Source organism: Bufo gargarizans, chromosome 7, assembly GCF_014858855.1.
Source record: "Bufo gargarizans isolate SCDJY-AF-19 chromosome 7, ASM1485885v1, whole genome shotgun sequence".
NCBI lineage: Eukaryota > Metazoa > Chordata > Amphibia > Anura > Bufonidae > Bufo > Bufo gargarizans.
The window spans coordinates 137,006,497-137,033,609 of NC_058086.1; the positions used below are offsets into that span (position 1 = coordinate 137,006,497).

Genomic DNA, 27,113 nt, shown 5'->3' on the forward strand with positions numbered 1-27,113 from the left:
TTTTGTAAGGAGTGGTATCTGAACAATGCAATGGAAATTCCTTCAGCCATCCTACTCACTTGAAGACCAATTGGACCAGGAGGACCTGGGAATCCACGAGCTCCTTCGTCACCCTTTTGCCCAAACATTCCTTGTTGACCTCTTGGGCCAGGTTCTCCATCAGATCCCTGTGAGAATGAAGAATATAGAAGTGTTAAAAGTAATATCAAGTAGCTAAATAATTAAACGAGCTGTGCTACATTCTAGCTATCCGAAATGAAAAATGACAGGGTCTACGATAAGCATAGATCCATCATGGACAACAAATGTAACTGTGGACATGGGAACAAAAATTCCATAAAAAGTATGTGTTTTTAATGAATCATAGCTATCCATGAGACATGAAATCTCATGCCTCTCATGTTGGTCCAGAGTGAATTTGAGCTTTGTATCCTTTAATACAAGCATTTTAGAATATATATATTATCCTTTTTTAATAAAACATCAAAAACAATGGAAGAGAAGATGTCAAATATCTATAACTAATCATATCATCCTTTACAGATTCTTATGGTAAGTGGATTTGTTGTGAATGAATCGGGAGCAAATCTCCGCCAAATCTATAAGTAAATCTACAACACAATTGTCAGTTGTGGATTAAATTATGGATTTAAACTACATTGAATTTAAGAGAATATTTGCAAATAATCCACACACAATCCACAAGACAATGGCAAAAAAAGGATTCTGAATAGAGTTTGCTCAGCTCTGTTCGCGTCAGATATGTGCCCCATCTGGCAGCTTCCCATGTTTACGTTGTTCTGCTCCTCGACTGGAGCAGAACCACAGAAATAAATAGCAATAATGTGAACCTGTCCTAACTAACAAATACATTCTCAGTCTTAAAAAGGAAACCTTCACCTCAGTGTACACAGTGCTAGCATGTAGGTTAAGCAGTCTTTAGAATGGAATATCATGTCAATGATGGCTTCCAGCATACTACAATACTCAATCACTGCTCTCACTCGTACACTGATTAATAGCATTCACTATGTCTTATGTACATTCTTTGACATTTCGGCACAGGAATACAAGTAACATACCAGGAAGAAATAGACTGGTAATATGCTATATTCCTCGAATTCTCTGTCTTGTCAAACTGAATTTTTTTCACATTCTGAAATATCACAAATAAATTACTTACAGCTGGACCTGGAGCTCCAACTGGGCCTTGCAAACCAGCTGGTCCAGGAGGACCCTAGAAACAGGGAAAGAAAAAGAAATGTTGCTTCAATCATTTATTTGACACCATAAAGTGATCGGTAAGTCAAGATATCACCCAGAGGGCTTCTATGTGCTTCATCAGCTGCACGGGATAACAATGCACTGGAATCTCACATATACTGTAATACGTGTTACAAGCTATGTAACCATTTTAATTGTAGCTAAAGAAAAAATTAAGCTGCCACATCATTTGGTGTTCAGCATGGAAGTGTTAAAAGGGTTGTCATCTATTTATATTGATGACCTATCCTCAAGATAAGTCATCAATATCTGATCGGCGGGAGTCTGACTTCCAGCACCCCCACTGATCAGCTGTTTGAAGAGAAGGCCAAAGTCGTTGTCGCAACTACAGTGGTGAGCAGGTCTAATTACCCCTAAGCTGTCCCATTCATTTCAATGGACGGCTCTTTCCTAAGTCAACACTACAGCGCTGTTTCATTGAAGTGAATGGGATGAATTAGGTGTAATTTCACTTGCTCACTGCTGCAGTTGCAATGGTGAGCAGGTAAACTGAGGATAGTTCATTAGTATAAATAAAGTGGACAATCCCTTTAAAGAACCATAAAAATTTAGAAGTGGAATGGCAAGACCAAAGAGAAGACATGCTGGCCACTTTATATTTCTTCTTGGATCTATTAGGGTACATGCATATGGCAGTGGGATTTCCCTGACCTTCCCATCCATATTTTACTTACCAATTTAGTCGCAGATTTAAATGTGGCATCTCCCACAGATTTTACCTTTTGCATTGCAAAGGGTATGTTGAGACAAAGGATTTGTCCGCAACAAAATTCTATGTATATCCCATGGCAGAAACCACTGAGCTGTGCTGCAGTTTCTGCTGTGGGTTTTCATGCATACCTGCCCTAGGTTTGAATTAAATGCAGCTAAACCATGAGCAGGCTCCCACTGTGGGAGGAATCCATGTGGTATTCTTGGTGTGGTCTTCAAAACTTGATGGTAAAAACCCTCGGTCTCATAAACTGTGGTGTGTCCTCCCACTGAAAACATTAGGAGGCAGTTTCAGCACAGATTTGGCCCGTTCTTTTGGTACCGAATCCACTCTGAAATCTGCGCCTAAAATCTAAACTTATTCAAAGGGTGATATCAGCACTGAAAATCCAGACAAAGAATTGATATGCTGCAGATTTCAATATCCGCACCACAAGGTCAATTACCACATAGAAAGTTTAAACACCATATACAGGAGATCTCGAAGATCTCGTATTAAGTTGTGTATCTTCTGTATGAAAATTTGCATGGAAAATTCCATGTGTAATACGCATCATATGCATATGACCCTAGAGTAAGAAGTTTTTCAAAGTATTGAAGCCATGAAGATCAAAAATTATACAAGCGTAATGAAGAGATGGAAAAATGGAAAGTCAATGAGAGTCTTTTCAGTTATTATCAAAGCAGATTTACACACTCACATGCTCGCCTTTATCTCCCTTGCCACCCTTTTGACCAGGCTCTCCTATTTCACCCTATAAAAAAAGAAAGAGAGAAAAGGCAATTATTCAAGGGATTCCCAGCAGCTTGTGTGAATGTCACATTACTGGGACGAAGCTGGCATTGTTCGTATTGATTACTCTTCATATTCTGACAGCTTAATCCTACCATTGATTACCATGGTACTTGCTGAGATTTGCAGCAAACTCTCCCAGAGGTTTAAATAGATGCTAACTAAGTCGGAGATGGGAGACAGTAAGAAGGGCGGGAGGTGATTACTAATAAGATCACAGGAGCTGACACAGAGAGTTACAAGATGACTGGTGAGTATATAAGAAAGTAGCAACCCCTAGTACATAAAAGTAAATGCATTTTATGAGCCATGATATAATTCATTACACGGATAACAAATTTCACCTATGAGCTACACTTTTTGTTTTAAAAGATAATAGCGAAAAAAAATCCAGAAAGTCTGCTAATCCAGCTCCAGCCTGAAGCTGAGAAAACAGATGGAAATACCACAATATACAGTATAAACAGTATAAAAAATTATTACAAAATACAATATGATATAAAATATAATACATTAAAACGTTTTTTTTCCGTTTGACAATTTTATTTTTACTTCTCAATCTCTACCTTTAAAAATATGTTTTCGATTCTTTTCTATAACAGATTATTTAGAATATATGATTATCTGGAATCTGTTAGGTTTCATTATTGGTGGAAACTTTAAGTTTTTTTTTTTACTGTGTATCAGCTGAAGAGGCATCAGTAGTTTATGAATATGAATGAGGTGACTTAGCCGGGGCTTTGTAGAATGGCATTGGTTTCTAGCTGCTTGCTTACTAACCCATCTGTACGTGACAGTTCCACAAGTAAGCTTAATTTAAAGATATCCATGTATTTATTCATATCTCTGTTCGGAAACAGATTTTCCTTGTCATTGTGTGTCTAGTGCAAGCATATTCAAGTTTTTATCAGTAGTCCCCAGCCAGACTAACCGCAGGCGAGCTAACACTACATTACAACCACCATGGATTTACTTTTTGGAGGTTCAGCCAAAAGAAGCTGCCAATGTTCTTATGTGTGGTTGTGCACTAAGGTCAGTATGACCCTGCAAACCACGATCAGCCTGTCTGGCATCAGGAAAACTCCCCCTAAGTATTTTAAATAACCTATTTTTAAACATTTATTTGTATGTAATAATATTCATTACTGTCAGATATATTGGCATACTATTAAAATGATTCTTCATTACATTTAATAAAGCATTATATATCCAGTCTCTTTTCTAAATAATTGGGCTTCATTTCGTGCTTAATTGCAGCTAGGTCATCTTGCTCACTCTCCCCATACTGTCACTGTGAACTCAGTTGGCATATTTTAGCTACAGCATTATAAATCTAAAATAAATCATAAAGTTATGGCTGAATTAAAGGGGCTGTGCATCCTGTTTGTACTGATGACAGATCATCAGGATAGGTCATAAATATCTGATCTGCAAGATCTGACAACCGGCACCCCTGATAATCAGGAGGAGACGGTGCTCTATGCAAGCACTACTTCCTCTTCATTACACTGCTTGTCATATCGGAAGTACTATGTTACTACAAGTACTCGGTCATTTTACTTGAATGGAGCAAGTACTTGTAATTACACTACGCCTCCAGCCCACAACATCAGGCGTCAGTAAGGGGTGGCGGGCCGCGTGAGTTTGGAAGTCAAAGTATCAGGCAGCCAATATCCTTTCTGTGGACTTCCAAACTGTGAGACAGACATTTATATTGACATCTTTTATCTGTCTATCTTTGCCACCCACTTGCCATATCGTTTTTGGATTTTCTTGTATCTATTTTAAGAATCTTACTGCTTCAGCCAGATTTCTTATTGGCATGGAGTTATAATGACACCCTACCCCCTGATGAACCCATTTTAGTGGGGGAAAAGAGTCAGGGTCTCCGGGGGGTCATTCCCCCTTAACATCTTTCGGGTTAATTAGAGAATTATAGTTGAGGAACGAGGACAGAGAGTCTCCACCATTAGGAATATTCTCTGGGCTGAGGGGTACTACAGGGTGATAAGTAGGGTAACTTTATCCCTCTCCCCTGAGACCCCCACCCGTCCTTCACCATATATATATATATATCTTATGATCCTTGTGTTATCAAGTGTGGTATTTGTTAGATTTGTATTATAATCCAATCATAGTTTGGGCACTAGGTTTTAAAATAGTCATATTAAACATTATAGTTTTAAGGGTCGCATTTTTGCGAGAAGACACTCTGTAACACTGACATGGAAAAGGACCTAGGAATTTTTATAAACAGCAAACTAAGCAGTAAAAACCAGTGTCAGGCAGCTGCTGCCAACGCCAATAAGATAATGGATTGCATCAAAAGGGGCCTAGATGCCCGTGATGAGAACATAGTCCTACCACTTTACAAATCACTAGTCAGACCACACATGGAGTACTGTGTACAGTTCTGGTCTCCTGTGAACAAAGCAGACATAGCAGAGCTGGAGAGGGTTCAGAGGAGGGCAACTAAAGTAATAACTGGAATGGGGCAACTACAGTACCCTGAAAGATTATCAACATTAGGGTTATTCACTTTGGAAAAAAGACGACTGAGAGGAGATCTAATTACCATGTATAAATATATCAGGGGTTAGTACAGAGATCTCTCCCATCATCTATTTATCCCCAGGACTGTGACTGTGACGAGGGGATATCCTCTGCGTCTGGAGGAAAGAAGGTTTCTACACAAACATAGAAAAGGATTCTTTACGGTAAGAGCAGTGAGACTATGGAACTCTCTGCCTGAGGAGTTGGTGATGTGGTGAGGTTTGGGCATAGAAGTGGCAGATGAGGTTTAACACTGACAAATGTAAGGTTATGCACATGGGAAGGAATAATGCAAATCACCCGTACATACTAAATGGTAAAACACTGGGTAACACTGACATGGAAAAGGACCAATGAATTTTAATAAACAGCAAACTAAGCAGTAAAGACCAGTGTCAGGCAGCTCCTGCCAATGCCAATAAGATGATGGGTTGCATCAAAAGGGGCATAGATGCCCATGATGAGAACATAGTCCTACCACTTTACAAATCACTAGTCAGACCACACATGGAGTACTGTGTACAGTTCTGGGCTGGGAGACATAGCAAAGCTAGAGAGGGGTTTAACGGAGGGCAACTAAAGTAATAACTGGAATGGGGCAACTACAGTACCCTGAAAGATTATCAAAATTAGGGTTATTCACTTTAGAAAAAATACAACTGAGTGGACATCTAATAACTATGTATAAATATATCAGGGGACAGTACAGATCTCTCCCTTCATCTATTTATCCCCAGGACTGTGACGAGGGGACACCCTCTGCGTCTGGAGGAAAGAAGGTTTGTACACTAACATAGAAAAGGATTCTATACGGTAAGAGCAGTGAGACTATAGAACTCTCTGCCTGACGAGGTGATGATGGTGAGTTTATTAAAAGAGTTCAAGAGGGGCCTAGATGTATTTCTGGAGTGTAATAATATTACAGGCTATAGCTACTATAGAGGGGTCATTGATCCAGGGAGTTATTCTGATTGCCAGATTGGAGTCGGGAAATAATTTTTTCCCCGTTAAGTGGAGAAAATTGGCTTGTACCTCACAGTTTTTTTTTGTTTTGTTTTTTGCCTTCCTCTGGATCAACTTGACAAATGTCTTTTTTCGGCCTTATATACTATGTTGCAAAGTTACATGATATCTGATACTGGTGCTTTGATGCATCAGTCGTGTGAATGATGCAGGAAGCATTGGTGTAGTAGCACTGGAGCATCTGGGGATTTGACTAGTGAGTAACAATTATTTTAGACAGATTTCTTGGACAACCTTTTTGGAAATAGGAATTAGGTCTTTTACACACAATACTCTACACAGCAAATAATGTTTAGAGATATCAGAGGAGTCTTAAAATGTCTCCTAATCTACAGTTTAAGGTTGTTACCTTGTCACCATCTTCACCAGGTGGTCCTTGTGGGCCAGCAGGTCCTGGAAGTCCTACAGGTCCTTGTACTCCATCTCGGCCAGCAGGTCCCTGAGGTCCTTTCTCTCCCTAGGATAACAATGAAAATCAGATGATTTGATCAAATGGACTGAAAGATAATAAAAAAAAAATCTAATACAAAAATTTCTAGTACATGTTCTTGAATTTGATTGGCTTTATATAAGCCAGAATAAGCCTAGACAATCATACACATTAAATGCTATATTTTTTATTTGGTTGACATCACTGATAATGGTAAATGCAAGTACTGTCTATATACATAGTGATTTGGGTGACGCTCATCTCAATGTAATACATTAGTGGCTCAAAGGATGCTTCATTTCCTTGTCAACAGGAAGCATCCATCATAATGATAAATCAAAATGGTAATCCTAATAATCCATGTATCATCAATTTCCCTGAAATACTATCCTTATATGTCATATAATGCAGACTAGAGTGAAGAAGCTGTGAAGATTGAATGAATGTGCCAGCATAGCACTGTATACAATGAATAGAACCAGACAGATGGAGCAGAGGTCAGTACTTAGCTAAGGCAGGGTATTGCAGATTTAGCCATCACAGTGCATTTTGTAGCAATGCCCAAGAGCAGAATAATTATATCTAGTTCCAGTATCTCACCATTGATCATGATATTTATCTAACAAGACTAATATTCTTCCTTCATCTTGTTTTCTTTATTACGTATGTGCACATATACTGTATGTGCACAACTGGTTGTAATAATGGCTACACTAACAACCCATGCACATGGTCATATCATTGATCTTTGGATCCGTCATACAAAGCTCTTTAACTTATATGAGCCCATAATGTTCCCCTGAGTGGCTCTGATTGTATGCAGATGGCCACTAAGGTATTTTAACCCATGAACAAATGTGACACGATCTGATTCATGCTATATTAGTATATTGCTTCTAGGGAGGACTATAGAGCCTTTTGGAGGTCCATGTGACAGCACATAGTGTGCCTATGAGTTCATGTGAATCAATGATAGAAAATGATTGATGTCCAAAAACATGTAGCATTATAGATGTATTTTTCTCTAAAACAATTACTTGTAGAGGTGACTACAGTGCCTAATGGAGTCACCATACAGTGGTACACATGGTTCTCTGTTCCAGGATACAGAGTAAAAGCCCCTTTACAATGGTAGAAAATTAGCCAGATAATCACTAACAAGCATTCGTAGGAAGGCTCTTTAAGGATTATCTGCCGGTGTAAAGGTACCACCAATTACCCAATATATGAGCAAAATGTTAGTTCATTGAGTAATATGATCGTTTGTGCGGACACCAAAATAATAATTTGCTGGCAGCATATCGTGCTGTCTAAACATGATCTGCTGCTGGCAAACAATGATTCTGTATCGGAGCAAGTGATGGCAGAAGAGAGCGCTCCCCCCATACTGTGCAGGAGATCGTAGCATGTAAATGCAACGGTCTCCTTCACTGAAGAGCAGGAGCTTGTTGGCAAGGAACCCTTCCTTTCTGACAATCTCCTGCTAAATTTTTCAGTGTAAAGGACCCTTAAGTCTACACAAATTTGTCATGTTCTGGACCCTGGATCTACGTTCTTCCTCGCTTCTGGTCCTAATGCTATTTATCTATTCCCTATTACTGCGCAGAGATTTTTATTACTTTATCAATCCCTGTCCCCATTGGGTCTCAGAACTTCCCTGTCTCCCACATTCAGTACACATACACTTGGTCCAACTCCATAGTAAATACTAGAATTTTTTTCTCAAATCTTGCAGACATTAAAATTCAGTTATTGGGCTTTTAGACAGTCCCTTTTCCGCTACTTTTTGGAATAGGAATAAAGTTGACGTTTCTGCCTAGAGGCTTCTTAAAGTCTTTTCCCAATTGTTTGGATTATAGAACCTAATAACTGCAAGACACAAAAAGGTTGCCTAGAGAGGGGACTTAAACAGCATCAGTATGAAGGACATATCTGTGCTAAATAAATTGACTTCAGAGTTTTCAGACATATCTTAGAAGTCTTAATCATGTAGGGGAATTAATTGCACTTTTATCTAGACTAAGCATAAACATTGCCTTGGAATAAATAGCTGCTATGTTAACTCTTTCTTTAGTCTGCTTGTAGTCCACAGTATGCTCGGGCTCACTTTTCGATAGTTTAATATGATTTGAGCTTAGTGTCAGAAATGATATGTATATGCAGTGTGATACTTACGGGAGCTCCCTTTTCTCCTGCCGGTCCAGGGGGGCCCTGAGGACCAGGTCTTCCGGGAAGACCAATAGGTCCAGCAGTTCCAGCTGCTCCTCTTTCTCCAGCTGAACCCTAAAGAAATTTAAAATAATGGCATATCTATAAGCAGTCATGATATGGAAGTGTAAATGCAATAATCTAATTAGCATAATGGAGACAAACGGTTCAATTTTCAATGATTGTTTCGTTCTCACATTATGCAAAAAATATTTCCATAAAAAAAAACTCTAAATGTGTATCCAGAGTATTGCTGAGAACTTGGAGAATATCTAGTTTTACTTCACTGGTTCTTTAGTGATATCTTAATGTCTTGTTTTTCCCATGCTACAAACCTAACAACCATTAGGTTTATGAACATGTCTCCTCCACTGATTTTCTGCTTCCTCTGGTAACCCGTGATTCTCAAGTCCAGTGAACCAATTCTACCATCTCTACATGTCGGCATAAACTTTTGTATAATCAAGGCAAAAAATATAAAATGTACTATTTCTAGTTTGATCATTTGAGACTTGAAAAGAAATGACAAATAACATAACTACTTACAAGTGGACCAGATGGGCCCTGTGGTCCTTCTCCACCTTTCAAGCCAGCAGGACCCTAAAATAAAATAGCATTATACATAGACCATGGGAAAACATGTCTATACAACATAAGTGTAGCTTTACATCAAGTTTAATAGATGCTTCCACATGATGAGTCGAGCTGTGTGGCCATAGACATATCAGTGAGAGCATACAACCAGATATTATTTGACTTAGTTACCTCTAAGGAAATGGAAAATTACATTCACTGCTATGCTATGCTATACTTTTCAGTGAAAACTCTGTAACAACTATGGCTTTAAGACATTTTAAATTGTACCCATAAGCCAAATGTTGCTTAAGTGAGAACATGTTGATGTAACATATTTACTTGCATAGCTATCTTATTTTACTGTAATCAGCTTTGGGCTAAATGGTAAAAGGGCTGATCATTTAATTATTAGATTAAGTCAGATAAGATGCACTGGGATAGAGCCTTACTGGAGCTCCAGAAAGTCCTCTCTCTCCTGGGAATCCACGTAAACCTGGAGGACCATCTTTACCAGAAACTCCTGCAGGACCTGGGTCTCCCTGTTTGAAAACAAACAAACAGACAAAAACAAATGTTATTGACTGATATTAATTATATGTAATACAGTTATAGAAAGGAACAAAGGGAATATTATATTTAATGCAGAAATCTAATATTTAAATGAGGAACATGTCCTGATCTGAACCATAGACAACATTAAATCTCAACCAGGTCCTTCATGGCACAGTACTATGATTTACTTAGAAACACTGTGACATTTCAAAAAGAAAATACATAGTTAAGAGAAAGAAACTGGGAATAAAGAGAAATGTCTGCACTGTGGCATCTCTTTGCCCTGCTCAGCGTCATCGATAAATATTTCCCTATACCCAAATAGGGAAATACTTGTCAATCCAAATAAGCAGGGCATGTAGAAGACACACCACAGACCATATGTCCCCATGACTGGCTCAATCTTCTGCAGTGTTTCAGAGTAAGACAAAGCTTTCTGTCATGAGGAACCCTGCTGAGAGTTCATGCTGTTAGTGGTTCATCCACAATAAAACAGAGAACAAGTTCAATCTTGGAACTAAATGGAACACTACTTTTTAAATGGATATGATCCGTTCAAAAACAGAGTCGAAATGAGTCTTGCATCACCATCTAAATACGTTTTGGTATGCAGAGACACTTTTGACACGTGCACCAATCTCTAGTGTGGCAACATAACTGACCACACTTGTGCCTATTAGACAATATCCATTTAGATAATACAGTACTTAAGCCACTTGGGGCTTAGAAGAATTTGTTAAGAGTGAAGAGTTAAGAGTGCAGACCTAGCAGCTTTGCCATCATTTTTAGAAAATAAGACTTTACTCAAACAATGTCATCCATTATGGCATGTTGGGTCTCATGAACACATTTTACAATGCTTTTATCAATTATGTGCGTCATACAGAATGAGAGTAACATGTTTATTTCCTTGAGCTTTTATCACTATCTCCTACTGAGAAACTCACCTTTGCACCTTCTTTACCAGCAGCTCCAGGTAAGCCTTGCTCTCCAGGTGGGCCAGGAGGTCCAGGATGACCTCTCTCGCCAATAGGGCCAGTCTCTCCAGTTGGACCCTATGCAAAATAGGTGTAATATTTTAATAAAGATTGTTATTAATGTGTGAGACAGATAGGAGCCAAGCTAAGGACAATGACATTCTAGACTTCTCAAGCCACTAAATGTAACTTTTGAATAAATATACAATTGCTACAATCTATTTCTCCTTATTTATGGTGATTACAAAGAAAAGGGGGGAGCTGTAAGCTTGGGTTGTGTGAAGAGATTGTTTTGTATTGATTTTGAGTTTAAACAGAATTACAGTGTTGTAATACAGAGCAGTCTATGTTGCTACAGAAGAATGCATTTTCTGTGTCTGATAAGTGTTTTCTTTAATGTTTTGTTATCTCATGCCCAAAACTAACAATGAAATGGAGTTAAACAGTATATTAAATATGTATAATAGATGGGTAGGGTGAGCAGGGAGGGAGGGTAGGGGTTTGTGAGATGATGAGACAAAACAAGACAGATATTTGTACAAAACACAGGTTTGATAGAGATATTTTATACTGACCTGTGGACCTACAACCCCACCAGGACCCGGGGGACCAGTTTTGCCTTGGAAACCCTACAAAATAAATATTGCAGTTCATAAACATCAGTGGAATAAGAGTTTCTATAGCTGTAACACCGGTAAAGGTATTCCCCTACTAACATAATAAAGGCAACTTGTCAGGAAGTGTCTATATACAATAATGCCTGAAATGGACACATAGAGGGAGATTTATGATTTACTGGTAGTTTGTGCCTATAAAGGGGAGTTAAAAAGTCTCAAACTGCATAGTTGCAAATGCAAGTTTTGAAAAAATAGTCAGAAGTGGCGTTTTTTTATGCCGCCCTTGCCATTTTTCCAAAGAGGGCATAGCAAGTACGGGAATTTCATGTGGCCAGTCACCACAACAAATTTATCTTCATTTACACAAGCATTCGGGTGCAAATGAAGCCATTTAGAGGCATGGACTGCCGAAGGATGTGCCTTATTTATGATGAGGCCTGTGCCTCGTCATCAATTAAGTGCATCCTCAGACAGTGCAGGGGATATCAAGACCAGCACACAAAGCACTGGACTTGATAAAACTCGCCCTATAATATTAATTATGTAATAGAAGCTACAGTACATCTTATATCTTATAAACTGAACTGACATCTGTTTATTGCCTAGGCATATACATTAAAAAAATTGTGAATTTGATATATCAGCTGTGCTTTAGGACAGGTACACATCTTTACATATTTAACGCCTCTGTGGCATCACCTTACGTGTCTACTTACCAAGACTCCAACACAGTTAGAACAACGTATTAGCAAGCTGAAGCATCTAGAGTGTGCCAAGCAACATGGTCTCTTTCAGCATGGTACATAACGCAGCTTTGTGTATGAAGTGGTTAAAAAATAAAAAAATAAAGCATTTAATCCGCCTGGAAACAAGAGTTATTATGGCATGGGGAAAATGCTATGAAATGCAAGGTAATCTGTGCGGGTCGAAGGCACAGCTACTTGTTAGGAAGCAATCAAATCCAGTATGTTAATAGAGGGCAGCATAATAAGAAACACAATGCAGAATCATTTATTTTACTGGCAATTGTAATAGATGCAATATCTTCAGCTAAGTAATGAAAAAGCAAAAAGAAGCAAATTATAAATATCAGTGGCTGTGATGTTAGATTTTCTAGGTCACACCTTAAGAGTTCTTGTCTCGTCTTACTATTGTTTACTAGATTTTAACCTTACTGGAAACAAAGGATACTCCATGTTAATAACCCACAAGGCTGATCCCTCTTTACCAGGGGCATAACTACCATAGCCGCAGACCATACGACTGCTATGGGGCCCAGGGCAAGAGGGGGCCAAGTCATAGTTGGGATCATCTCCTCTTCTACTGAAGGTGAAAACTTGGTCAGGACTCTACCCTCTAAAGGAACAACTTTTTGCAAATGAAGCAGTGGAAAAATGGCCCAAGGGTCACTGAAAGGCGTTTAGGCGGAAACCCTTCTGTACTGTGTGGGGGGCCTAGTTTAATCCTTGCTATGGGGTCCTTACTTCTCTATGTACAGGAGGTCACTATACACACAAATTGGTGTGTGGCTAGTATTAAGCTTAGGCCAGGTGGCAACTATGTTATTTACCATAGGAATTCACTGAGTCACTTATTGTAGATATGACTCAATGCATCTGCATCATTTCAGCCATTTAAAAGGGCAGTCAACTATTTGATTTACTTCACTACTGCATGCAAGTCAATGGGAGAAAAATCCAAGGAGGTCAAGCACTGTATTAGATGTCTTCAGTCTTTTATGTGCTAACATCCAAAGGTACAAGTCATATAGATTTACGCTAAGGCTTTTAACTCTCATATTCATATGTGCAATACCTCATAGTTATTCCATTTCATTGCTTCCGTTGTTAAGCATATACTATAATGAACAAAGCTTATTGCCTATTGATTGTGTTTTGTTTTTTTAACAAAGCTCTGCCCCATTTGGGAACAAAGATATTATAAAAATGTAATTTTATTTATTTGTGGCATTATTCTGACACCTTTACATCTTCATTAAATGCATGAAGTCGCTTTATTTTAGGTAGGATTATTGCTACCTATCCTGATATTATGTTATTCTTTCTCACTTGGAGAGACATCAGCACTTGTCTTTTGTCCATATGCAAAGCTGCAATTATATCCCCACTCAGTTGATGGACATCAAATAATCACTGGGGAGAAAATTACTGGTTTAACCTCACCGAGCGGCTGGTTATAGATTGGAAGGAATATTTATTAGCTATGAAAGTAAGACACCCTGAATTTCAGCAAGCTGTAAAATGTAAGCCGCATCTCCAGCAGTGCAGCAAATATGTGGTAACAACTACTGAAATCTATAATCAGGTGCATAGGAACATAATGACTATCATTAAAATGATTTAGCTGGAAAAAAAATCAAACCTCTGCTAACACAATACATTACAATAGTAATGAGTTATGTTTTACTATTAAATAAGTTAAATATAATACTAACTTCTCTCCATAACTTTGTACAGTAAACTTGAATAAAGCGTATTTTCTACGACACTTTCATACCATAAGTACGGTATGCACACCTTTAGGCAGATTTCCTTTTTACTCCTTTATGTCTAAAATAAGCAATCGGACCCATAACTCTCCATAAAACAGTTCTAAATGTAAGACAGCTAGGAAGCAGTCTTACATTTAGACCATTTTCTATGTCTAAAACAGGAGTGGAAAATGGTGAATGAGATGGGCCTGCTGGCCCGTCCCCGCCCCCACCCCCGCTATGCCCGCAATTTTAGAACTGGTGTGAGGGGGGCGAAGTCGCCCCATCTGTGCCTAAAATACGCCTACTTCATCTTAGTCAATGACTCCCTTTCTGTTTACAGCTTCTATACAGAACCATGTGTTACCATGGAAAACAATTACAAACAAAATCTATGTGCAGTCTCTTCATGCCATCATATGTTCTCCATCTGCATCCTCCTCTGCTGCCTGTAGACTAGCAAGAAGATCAAGTAGGGTTAGTGAAGTAACACATGACTGCAGAATCAGACTACACACGGTCTGTTTGAAGTTCATAACCATGGAGACACATATGTCTACATAGGAGCTGAAGGCACAAAGTGATATTTTAAAGATTAGATTATGGGGGTTATTAGTAAAGGTTCAACCACTAATCATCAGTGATCAGTGTCAGCAGTGATTTTCTTCCTCTAATAAAATAGTGGCCTTCTAACAATCCAAGTATGTAACCCTAAATCTTAAAGTCATATGAATTTTTTTTTTGAGTCTTGTCCAGTTCTACAATGTGAGGATCCAGCTAAACAAGTTCTCAAATAGGACCCATAGAAGTATTATCTGGGTTTTCAGGTAAGGAGTTAGCTTTAATGATTGTCCTTAAATAGAAACTATCACCAGATTACACATTTAATATCATACAATTTACACAATATAAATTTGTATTTAAAGCATACCTAACCTTTCAGCAAACTTTGCATTAATCAGTAGTACAATGTGTGTACATAGGAAATAACACTATTTCTGACCACTATATGACTTGTACCTGGCATTGTTTTATCAGTTTTTATCTGTGCATGCTGCTCTCTCGGAGATGGTATAGTTGTTATAAAAGAGAAAAAAAGACAATGCAACAGCACCCTGCATACCAGATAAAGTACAACAATGCCATAGTCACAAAAAATATTATAATTCTAATGCTACACTTATTTATAAAGTGAGATGCTTGGCATTTTGTACAAAACCATTTGAACCCGTCTGCCGAACGTCAAGGCGATCTCTGTAAGATAGGAACCTAACACTAACTACTACCTGTTATGCACCATAATGGTTAGGAAGTGTTGGTTCCACATGCATGCTGGGGCTCTGCCTTTTATCATTTTTCGTGCCATAATGGCCTCCATTACTTCCAAGGGATGCAGGTACCAACATGCATGCCGAGCCCACTCCATACCTTTCCTTGTGCCAGACAGCTTCCAATAAATGTAGTAAGAGCAGGCCACAGCTTTATACTGAAACTAATTAAAATAAGCCTATGGCACCAAAAATGGTAAAAGGCAGAGTGGTCCACAGAGTGGTCCACATGCATGCTGGGTCCCAGCATGCATGTGGAAACAACACTTCCTGAACTTTATGGCGCCCATTATGGCACATAACAGGTAGTATTTAGTGTTAGCTTAGGTACCAGTCTTACAGAGATCGCCTTGACATTCGGCAGACGGGCTCAAATGGTTTTGTACAAAATGCATTTGCCAAGCATCTCACATTTATAAATAAGCGTAGCATTAGCATTATAATATTTTTTTGTGACTATGGCATTATTATACTTTATCTGGTTTGCAGGGTGCGCTGCATTGTCTTTTTTTCTCTATGTTTTTAGCCATGGTAGCGTGCACCTGCGCATTGGGATGTGCTGACTAACCCCCTTTGCATAGTTGTTAATAAAGCACTCAGGCTGATATATAAACTTCCTATTTAGCTTCATTACTCTCTTTATCTCTGTGTGTGTGACTCAGCTCCTGCTCACTCCTCCCTTCCCCTTCCATAGACAAATGTCTCTATTGACATATGTAATATGATTCTTAGGTAGAGCTGATTGAAAGCATTTTTTGAACAGAAAATCATTTAGTTAGGGGGGTTAAACAGCTGATAAGATGTAAACTAGGATTTTTTCTCTGATAAGATATATTACAAAGTTTCTTAGGGTCACTTGTACTATTGATTTATGCAAAGTTATGTGAAACTTAATAGTGTCCATTTAACTATGGTAATAAATACCTATATATCTTAATGTTTCAATAACATCTTAATAATCTATCAAATATCTATATGTATATAATGTCTAATATATGTTTAATTATATAACACTAAACCATAGCTTGTTTAGTTATATTTATTTTGCTCTATTTTTGGTACAATTTTAAGCCTTGGACCAAAAGTTGTTCATCATTGGTAACAAAGTATGAAAATAGAATATTAATGGTTGTAAAAGATATAAATGTGTAATGATTATAGTTTCCCTAAAGGATTTAAATGGTGGTGAAAAAAAATTTAATATTATGCATCTGAGTGAAGCTACTAGTGATGATCCATGTGTACCTGAAAGGCAATTATATGCTTTAAGCAGCACAGGCAACATATTGAGTAATGGAAAGCAAATGGTTAGTTAAACTTAATTTCAATTAACAAACGTATGCTTCTTGCAATATGCAAAACTTATAAAGAAAACTTGTACAGCAGGTTTAATAGCTGAAGCAGGAAGTCTAGCTTTGGAGCTCTGGTAACATGGTAGTGATCTAATGTCCTCAGTTATATGGACATTGTACAATATAGCAGTGTATTATTAGATTGGAAACCATATTTTAAAAATGTGTTGCCACACATTCTTTTTTACTGATGACGTTTTTGAAACTAAAATAAGAAATAGATATAAATGGAGAGAAAGTAGTAAAGACAGATATGACTTTCCTCTTTTTTTTAATCTACTTCTAGTTTTAACTTAAAAACTTCATATCCTTAGACATTTAAGGCATATCCACAAGACAGATGAGTGAGGGACCTGCTCTATTAGACACTTATAAATCTCTAAAGGTAGGAATTACTCATTAAAGGGGTTGTGCCAAATTTTTAAGTTATCCCCTATCCACAGAATAAGGGATAACTAGCTGCTCACTAGGGGTCTCATCTCTGGAACCCACACCAATAATGAGAACGGGGGTCCCGTTCCCTCATTCTGTTGAGGCGGCATGTCATGCATGCCCACTGCCACTCCATTCATTCTCTATAGGAACAACAGAAAAAGAAGAGTACGGCCTATCCTCTTCAGCACTCCCATAGACAATGAATAGACTGGTAGTATGCATGCACGACTTGCTGCTCCATCCGAACAGGGGAACAGGACCCCTTTTCTCATGATTGGTGGGGTCCCAGTGGTCAGGCCCCCAGCTCTCAGCTAGTTATCCCTTATCCTGTTGATAGAGGATAACTTTCAAACTTGGCCCAACCCCTTTAAAGTCAACAGCAATAGAATTACATAATCAGTTTATTAGATAGTACATATGGTATAGACATAGTACACTAATATAACTAACTGAATATATAATTATCTTGCTATTCATGGATATTTACAGCTGTTTTGACAGCCATACCTCTGCATTCAAATAGTTGCTACTTGCCATAAACAGGTCCAGCCAGGTACGAGAACACACATTCGGTGTAACCTTGGGAAGTGTCTTCTCCTACCTGTCCAGAAGTGTTTGGAGAAAGTAACGCACAGAGGATAAAGTGGCTGTGGAACAGCTGTCAAGAAAGGGAATGAGTCTCATACTTACAGTTTCACCACGTTGTCCAGGGTGGCCAGGCAGCCCATCCTTTCCAGGAGGCCCCTTAAAAAACATCAAATACAGCTTGTTATAATTCCACTGGCAAATAATTCTAAAGTTCCTAAATTTTCAGGAGCTCAAGTCAGCTTTCTGTTATATATTCATGCTAATAATACAATTGCTTACATGTTCTATATTTTATACTGTGAATATGTAATTTTATACAATTTTATACCAGTTTGGACATAGTACGGGCTAACATACTGTGTTTAACTTTTGAACCAACTACTAGAATATCTGGTCTAAAGTAATGACATGTTCTAACCTATAAGGATAGATCAGTATTCAGAAAACAATGGATGTTACAGGGGAAATGGTTAAGATAATAAAAATGTGCTGGCATCGAGATCAGCGACACTAGAGTCACCACTGTCAAAGCTTACAATAGTCATTATGAAAACAAAGAAATCTTGAATTTGAGACTTTATGTAAAAATCACTTATTCCATATTTTGTCTAAAGAATCTGTGACAACTATAGTAATACCAGATACTTGGCCCGATAGCTGGTCGTATGACCAACAACATCATCCATTTTCTATATATGTAGCCAGAAAAAGACGTATGACAGTCTGAATAATGAGTGAGCAACATAAAAAAGGCTCAAATTAACAAGATTTTATCTAATCTTGATACCGTGTGACCAAAATGAAGAGTCATCTAGAATCATGGGCTTTTACATTTCTTATATATCCTTTCACGAGCTGACACAGTACATATGCAGTCCTACAGAACTAGTATCAACAGTATAAATCAAGGTCATTTTTGCAGCTGTAGAAAGTTTGTAAACTTACAGGGGGGCCCTTTGGTCCTGGGAATCCAACTGGGCCCTGCGGTCCTTGAGGTCCCTATGATACAACAGGAAAAAAAAGTTCTTGTTAAGTGACAGAACATTTAAATGATGCCTAAAAGTGATTCAGCAAATAGCAAATAATCAATGTATCAATTAAGGAAATGATAAAGTAGTTAACATTTTCATATAACCACTTCACTAAATTATGCCCTTGACACTGCAGTAATTAGAGTAAATGAAAGATCAAACAGCAGTAATGTGTGCTGCAATGAAACAGACAAGAACGCTACATATTCCAAGAACCGCGCTCTATAGTCTGTTCTGCCCTATTAGATTTCCACAGCAAGGATCCTGAAAAGTAGCAGAAAAAGCAGAAAATACACTTTACATATACATTTTGCAGATCAAAGGGTAGGATTTGCTACGGTAATGATCCAGAACTGTGTCCACAGGGAATAACTGTAAACTGGTTCACCTTGTCATCGTATCTAACCATAAATTCACGGAACAGCTTGTGCTGACGTACAGCAATGAACATGTTAGGGCAAATGACTTTGGGTGTCAAGTTCTAGCCAAGTTGTTCAATAGCTAATAGGTGCTTCTCTACAATATGGCTTAGATAGCCCTGGTCGATTAGAATACATCATTTCCATCCTCATAATGTAAGTTCTACTATAAAATGTCTATCTTTAAATATAACTTGAGCATGTCTCCTAATAAATATTTAACTCACAAAGTCATCTGGACTACTGGATAGAAACATGCTAGGTTGCAAAGGCAAACCACAACTAGTCTTGCTAAATCTGCCCCAGTGGGCCGGGCGCTAGACTGAGATGCAATCGGATTACTTGTCTCGGGTATCTGCTCCTCTCACCTTTACCCTGAAATTTGGGGCTTATGCATTTTCCTACCAGTCTATCTGTTTTTAAATAGCTATGTATTCATTTGACTATAGTGCACTAAACACGGGACCAAACAAAGCTTGTGTGTTTTGGATATTTTATATTACGTATTCCATATATTCCGTTGTCTATTTTTTCTGCACTTCAATAAACATTGGGATTTTAGAAGAGCGTTTCGATCATCTACTCTTTCCATGTGTACTACTGCTTGAGCCAAATGATAGGATCCTTGAACTCTTACACTGCACATGGCCAAACAGATGTTACATAGACTGCTGAGCAACACCTTCTTTTGGAAGTCCATGTGGAACCATCTTGTTTGATGACAGTGAAACATATTTTGCGGTATCAATGTGTAGTATTGTGTAGTGTGGGGCCAAACTGTCAATGTTTATCTAGATGTAATCCAGGGGCCCTGGACAGGGGAACCAGAAACAGAACTAGGACAACAAACGAAATCTTTGTCTCAGGTGAAAGAAAACCCTAGCTGGGTCTTTATAATCAGTAGAATGGCGTAGAGGTGGTCAAACCTGGATCAAGACTCCCTCACAAACACATTAAGATATCGTTGGCTGAACCCACCATTTTTACTGGAACTGTCCAACAATCTAATATGTACTGGGAGCTCCCAACTCTTCCCTGACAAATGATGTCAGACGAGAAGTGTTGCGCATACTGAATGGCGCATCATTTTGTCTCTCAGGAGATAAGCCGCCATCAGAGGTATCTTGCTGTCGATTTCTCCTAGCTCCCCATGGAAAACACATACATGCTCAGGCAAACTGAGTGTGTATGTGTTCAAGAGAGTCTGTAGAGATAACTGTCAGCTATTTAAAGGGAATCTGTCACACACGACTAATAGTTCAGATAAGGAGTCCAGATTGCTACTTTTTCTTTTTCTACCCCCCATTGTCCAGCTGTCATTGTTTAAAGCGGAACTGAAACACATTGTCAGGACTCCTGTGCATTCACACAGGAGTCCTCTCCATTATGTTAGCACAGCCCAACAGTCCGGACTTTGTATTTCAGTGCAGCTTTCAGTCCTGTCAGAGGTGAATTAAAGGTGAAGGCAGTAGGGAAATAAAAAAAATGGCGTTCTGGACTGTTTAGCTGTAGTACTACTCATGTATTACTGCAAATTATAGTTCAGAATGGTGGGGTAATATTCTCTTTATGGTTTATAGGCACTTTTTAGGAATCACAATGAAAATAGAAATAGATAAGAGAAAACGTAATTGTTTTCTTTGAAATTTATGTCTATGTGAAAATTTTCTGGAAATGTAAAGGCCGATTTCCACAGGAAAAAATATCTATTTTCAGCTGCTTCTCAGCATTAAGATCAGACTCCTGCAGGAATCTGCTGCTTCCCAGCGTGACACTGAATACTGGCTAGATAATTACAATACTCTGCATTATAATGAGGATGGTAGTGAAGCAGCAGATAAACTGCTCCGTGACACAAGAAAATACAACACGTTACAATGCGTTCTGTCTTGATAAGAGAAGAGCAGTGTACCCCGTGACACAAATACATTACTGCAGGTTCAATAATCAATGATTAACAGAGAACTGAAGGAAGGGAAATCCAGTGACTGACAAAGGGAAAGCATGGACATCTTTAGAGACAACTTCCAAGCCTTAGACTTGTCGATGCTGCTGCATGATGAGCACTACGGCACCGTTATGTAGATTAATGCCACAGTGTAAAGAGCAGCAGTAGCTCGAAGAACATGGGGGGTCATTTATCAAACAGAAATAAGCCTAAATTAGGCGTATTTTTGATGCAGATTACGGCACAAAGGTCCTTTACACCGCAATCTGTGACTTCTCCCTGCTCACGCCAGGTCTAAAAAAAGGGGGCATGATGTGGGTGGGGAAGGCAGGCCCGTTTCTTCTACCATTTTCTACACCTGGTCTAGGAAGCTGTCTTACATTTAGAAGTGGTGGGGAAACTGCCGAAGTTACCAGGTATAGGGCTTATTAGGACCGGCGTCTAAAACGCTGGTCTTAATAAATGTGCCCCAAGATTTCTAAGGAAAAACCACCAATAAAATAAAAACTGGTGAGAAATCAAATGTGGATGAACTGTGGCCATTCTAGAAGGTCTAACCCCTCTATGTGTTACAGGGTCACCCATCGGGATAGAATAATGCAATAGTTTCATCTTTGGCCCTTTGTAGAACCACATGTAGAACCAAACTCAACTCTGATGCATTTGACAAACTCAGATGTGTAGATATGTTAGGCACACAAGTGTTCATGCATTTTTTAAATACCTGCAGCAACCACAAAACTTTCAGGTACCACTTACCCGTTCACCAGGTGGGCCAGAAGGACCATCATTTCCTGCTGTGCCCTGAAAAAGAGGATATATGTCAAGCAACGTGGAATAGAGACATTACATGTAGTTTTTACAAGAGAATGACACTACAATAATTTTGTTCTTCGTTGACAGTATGCACTGCATTATATAAACTAGATTTCCTTTCCAATTGATATGTAACATTCCTATATTTTTCCACCCATATAGAAGATTTCACCCATAATACCACAACTGCCCAGTCCATATTATGACAAAGCCAAGATAGTTACCTTAGGACCTGGTTTTCCGGTAGAACCTCTAGGACCCCGAGCGCCCCGTGGACCCTAAGTGAGGAAACAAGGTAACCTTATGAGACTCTTTTCACCATTGTGACTACAACATTCAGAATGCAAGAGGAAAATACAATATATGAGTTTCTAGTCGTCCCATGCGCTTGTAATAGTCTCTACTATAAGATGGAAGCACACTCACCGTTGGACCTCGTTGTCCCCTTGGACCTGGCTTGCCAGCAACACCCTAGTGAAACACAAATATTCATGTTAATAAAATCCAGATAGACAGTGCAGATAGGACGTCTTCTGTCCAAGAATTTGACTTCTTCTAATACAGGCTGGGGGGAATGTTGGTCTTCAGCTGAAGTGGAACTATATATGTTATAGGGCATAAAATACCACTGCATTTTCTATAAGAATGGTACTAAATATTATATCATGCACATGCTTAGGATGCTATCTGTTGGGTATACAGTAAAGTTACTTAAATTTCAAGAAATGTGGGTATCCAGAAGCAATTTAGTTCAGTAGTCAGAGGAATTCAAAGAATTATTTTTAAAATGCTTCATCGTCTCTTATTACAAAATTGCTCTGAACTTGAAGTAAATAGGGTTAACAGCCGTACCCGAGCTCCTTTCTCGCCATTGGCTCCAGCAAATCCAGGGAAACCTGTAGATCCCTATTAAAATGCAAACACAAGATAAATGAGTTGGAGAATATTCAACATAAAAATGATTGATTGGACGCCTGCACATATGCAATCCAAATCTGAACACACTATAATATAGATGACCTTTCACGTTTATAGTAGTGACTCCTTTTTTGCACTGTAGATACACAATTATAGGTGGGCAGATTTGTCCACGTCATTTGGTGACTCACAGATAATGACAATACCTCTTTGCATATTTGTATCTCAAGTTCACAAAAAAAGGGAAACTCAGGCGTCAAATTAAATTGCCCATAATGACAAGCAAATTACAATTTGATTCACAAGTTGAAGCAGTAGGAGTATGAGATCATAATAAATAGGATTATTACACAGTAATATAAAACGATTCAAATATTATCTAAGAAAATTGGCTAGCTGGCTCGTGCTCCACCTAGTGTTCATAGTAATTATTACAAGAGGCGCATTGGAAGAAAGGAAACATGCAGACTTGCTTAGAGAACATTACACATATTTAAAACCTCTCTCTGTCTGCAGATAAGATGATGTGACCTGCACATTAAAATAATCTCTTACCAGAACTTTTCAGATCCCGAAAGCATAGAAAAGATCAGAACATGTCATCAAGACGGCTGTAAATCATTGGAATCAATAATTGTTTAACTTCATCCGACTCCAGAAAACTCATTAACAAAGGATGGATTTTATTGTAAAGTTGAATTCAAGTCAAATATAAATGGGAGTGCACTGTGTAAAAAGCCTCTAAGGCTACTTTCACACTGGCGTTTGGTGCGGATCCGTCATGGATCTGCACAAACGCATCCGTTCAGATAATACAACCGCATGAATCCAGTCAGAAAGGATCCATTTGTATTATCTGTAACATAGCCAAGACGGATCTGTCTTGAAAACCATTGAAAGTTAATGGGGGACGATCCGTTTTTTATTGTGCCAGATTGTGTCAGTGAAAACGGATCCGTCCCCATTGACTTACATTGTGTGTCAGGACGGATCCGTTTGGCTCAGTTCGTCAGATGGACACCAAATCAACGGAATTGAGACGGAACTGAGCCAAACTGATGCATTCTGAGCGAATCCTTCTCCATTCAGAATGCATTAAGGGCAAAACTGATCCATTTTGGACCGCTTGTCAGAGCCCTGAACGGATCTCACAAATGGAAAGCCAAAATGCCAGTGTGAAAGTAGCCTAAGGCTTTGGTGTCCATCTGATGAAACTGAGCCAAATGGATCCGTCCTGACACACAATGTAAGTCAATGTTTTCACTGACACAATATGGCACAATAGAAAACGGATCCGTCCCCCCTTGACTTTCAATGGTGTTCAAGACGGATCCATCATGGCCATGTTAAAGATAATACAATCGGATCCGTAATGAACTGACGCAGACGGTTGTATTATCTGAACGAATGTGTTTCTGCAGATCCATGACAGATCCGCGCCAAACGCGAGTGTGAAAGTAGCCTAAAATGGTCAATAAGACCTGCTGTCAAGTCCACATTTTACAATAAGCCATGAGCTTTCGGCTTGAGAATATGGGCTATGCCTCTCTTCCAAACATTAGTATGTGGCAGCAATCATGATCTCTGGCGATAAATGGGTGTCACCGCAGAACGTATCTAGGTCTGCTAGGATTTAGCAGCTTCTGCAATTAACTGGCACCTCATCGATCAAATGATTGCTAGGACCAGAGCAGGAAACATCATGTCCGCTTTCTGATCTGTATACACAGCGCTCATTGGACACCATATATACAGCAATGGCGAAGGCAGGATGGTAATAAACCTTCTCGAACTTCTCCATAGGAGACAACCATTTACCTGCTCCTCTGTAAATGCTGCAAGGACATTCAGAAACATCCTTGCAGAGATGAATGCGGACCACCCAGATGGATATAGTCTATGGTAATACTAAAAATCAACACCCTTATTTCACAACAGGATGGTTGTACGCAAGGGCGTAGCTAGAGTGGACGCAGGGGAAGCGGCTGCTTTGGGGCCCACTCAGGAGGAGATTTAATTGACACTGTATGAAACAGACGGAGCGGCTGCCGGGCTTCATATGAGAACTCGGTCTGAACTAGACATAGGAGTGGGGGTTGCATGTGAGTTGGGGGTTGCAAAGAAGTTGCTGGGCGGGACAGCAGCCCTTTCAACAATTTGCTATATCCTCAGCCAAGAAGGAATAAGGCTACTTTCACATTAGCATTTTTGCGGATCCGTCATGGATCTGCAAAAAAGCTTCCATTACAATAATACAACCGCATGCATCTGTCATAAACGGATCGGGTTGTATTATGTCTTCTATAGCCATGTCATGGATCTGCACAAACGCATCCGTTCAGATAATACAACCATCTGCGTCAGTTCAGAACGGATCCGTTTGTATTATCTTTAACATAGCCAAAATGGATCCATCATGAACACCATTGAAAGTCAACGGGGGATGGATCCGTTTTCTATTGTGTCAGAGAAAACGGATCTGTCCTCGTTGACTTACATTGTGTGTCAGGATGGATCCGTCTTGCTCCGCACCACATCGCGGACAGAAAAACACTGTTGCGGCGTTATTCTGTCCGCGATGGGGACGCAACCAAATGGCACCAAATGCATTCTGGTGCACTCTGTTTCGTTCAGTTCAGTTTTGTCCCCATTGACAATGAATGGGGACAAAACCGAAGCGTTTTCTTCTGCTATTGAGATCCTATGATGGATCTCAATAGCGGAATTGAAAACGCTAGTCCTCTGGTCCTCTTTTCAAAACCAAACTTATTAAGATGATCAGACAATTTTCTTTTTTTCTTATAGTTTTGTCGCGTATAGTTTATGATGATATAAAGGTAATCATTTTAACAAGCGCTGACCTGTTTGTGAGCTTAGGCTTGTGCTTTTACACAGCAGCCAGTCTGAGCACAAAGTGTAAAAAATATGAGGGAAAACTGAGCTGCAGAATAAGCAATGGTGGATTGTAGACTAAGGCTAGGTCTACACGACGACATTTGTTGCGCGACAATAAGTTGCGCGACAGATAGGGCACAACTACACTGCATTTGTTGCGCAACATTTTGTTGCACCAATGTCGCGCGACAATTTTTATAATGGCAGTCTATGGTGTCGCACTGCAACATGCGACATGCTGCGGCTGTGATGCAACAGTCGCAGAAAAATCCATCTCGAATGGATTTTCTGCGACTGTCGCGTCACAGTCGCAGCATGTCACTTGTCGCGCGACATTGGTGCAACAAAATGTTGCACGACAAATATCGTCGTGTAGACCTAGCCTTATATGACTCCTAACATCCTCTGCAGCTGCCCTCAATTCACTGGTGACAGTCAGTCAACACTGCAGAAAGGCAGTTAAGGCAAGGTTCACACCATGATTTATTTTATTCCATTATACAAATAAATGGAGCAAACAGGTCATTGCAAGAGGATGCAACAGGATGTCCACCTTCTAGCATTCTGTTGCCCTAGACTTGTTTTGTAAAAAAAAATCTGATCCATCAGAATATTGTTGTTCAACGGGACAGAAAAATGCCTATTTACAGTTTCAATGTCTGAGCTTGTATATACAGGATTCAGAAGGGACAGCATCCAGTATCATGACGAAGATTCTTCGTCATTTAGAGCATCTTTCAACTCGAAAAACATGCAATGTTTCGACCCAAAAGGTCTTCAATATGCATATGCTTGACCTTTTGGGTCGAAATGCTGCATATTTTTCATGTTGGAAGATTCCCTAAATAAAGAAGAATCTTTGTGATGATAATGGATGCTGTCCCTTCTGAATTCAGCCTTCACCTGTCTGTCCTGTTGAAATATGGATACTGCCCGGAATGTGTCAATCAGAGACAACTGGACATTTTAAACCATTTCAGTAAACCTATGGATCCTTTTACATTCTGAAAAATACTCAGCCATGATGTGTACATGGCCTGCGCCTAGGGCCAGGTGCCCCTTGATGTAGCTCTGAGCTCCTCCAAGCATTTGGTCACAGATGATATGCTTATCAGTGTCTGGTGGCTGGTTGCATGTATTTTCGATATAGGAGCGGAGTGGCACATAG

The 27,113-nt window shown here is 39.2% G+C and overlaps 1 protein-coding gene across 1 annotated transcript in view; it reads right to left on the reverse strand.

Moving 5' to 3' along the window:
• Positions 1 to 27,113, reverse strand: part of COL11A1 (collagen type XI alpha 1 chain) — a 191,275-nt gene that overhangs the window by 35,642 nt on the left and 128,520 nt on the right. The window contains exons 32-46 of the mRNA XM_044300667.1: positions 22,985 to 23,038; positions 22,559 to 22,603; positions 22,357 to 22,410; positions 22,076 to 22,120; positions 18,864 to 18,917; positions 18,021 to 18,074; positions 11,683 to 11,736; positions 11,078 to 11,185; positions 10,028 to 10,117; positions 9,549 to 9,602; positions 8,970 to 9,077; positions 6,714 to 6,821; positions 2,697 to 2,750; positions 1,184 to 1,237; positions 60 to 167 (exon numbers count right to left, since the gene is read on the reverse strand). Coding sequence (XP_044156602.1) covers positions 60 to 167; positions 1,184 to 1,237; positions 2,697 to 2,750; positions 6,714 to 6,821; positions 8,970 to 9,077; positions 9,549 to 9,602; positions 10,028 to 10,117; positions 11,078 to 11,185; positions 11,683 to 11,736; positions 18,021 to 18,074; positions 18,864 to 18,917; positions 22,076 to 22,120; positions 22,357 to 22,410; positions 22,559 to 22,603; positions 22,985 to 23,038 — 1,044 coding nt within the window. The remainder of the gene's footprint in view (positions 1 to 59; positions 168 to 1,183; positions 1,238 to 2,696; positions 2,751 to 6,713; positions 6,822 to 8,969; positions 9,078 to 9,548; positions 9,603 to 10,027; positions 10,118 to 11,077; positions 11,186 to 11,682; positions 11,737 to 18,020; positions 18,075 to 18,863; positions 18,918 to 22,075; positions 22,121 to 22,356; positions 22,411 to 22,558; positions 22,604 to 22,984; positions 23,039 to 27,113) is intronic.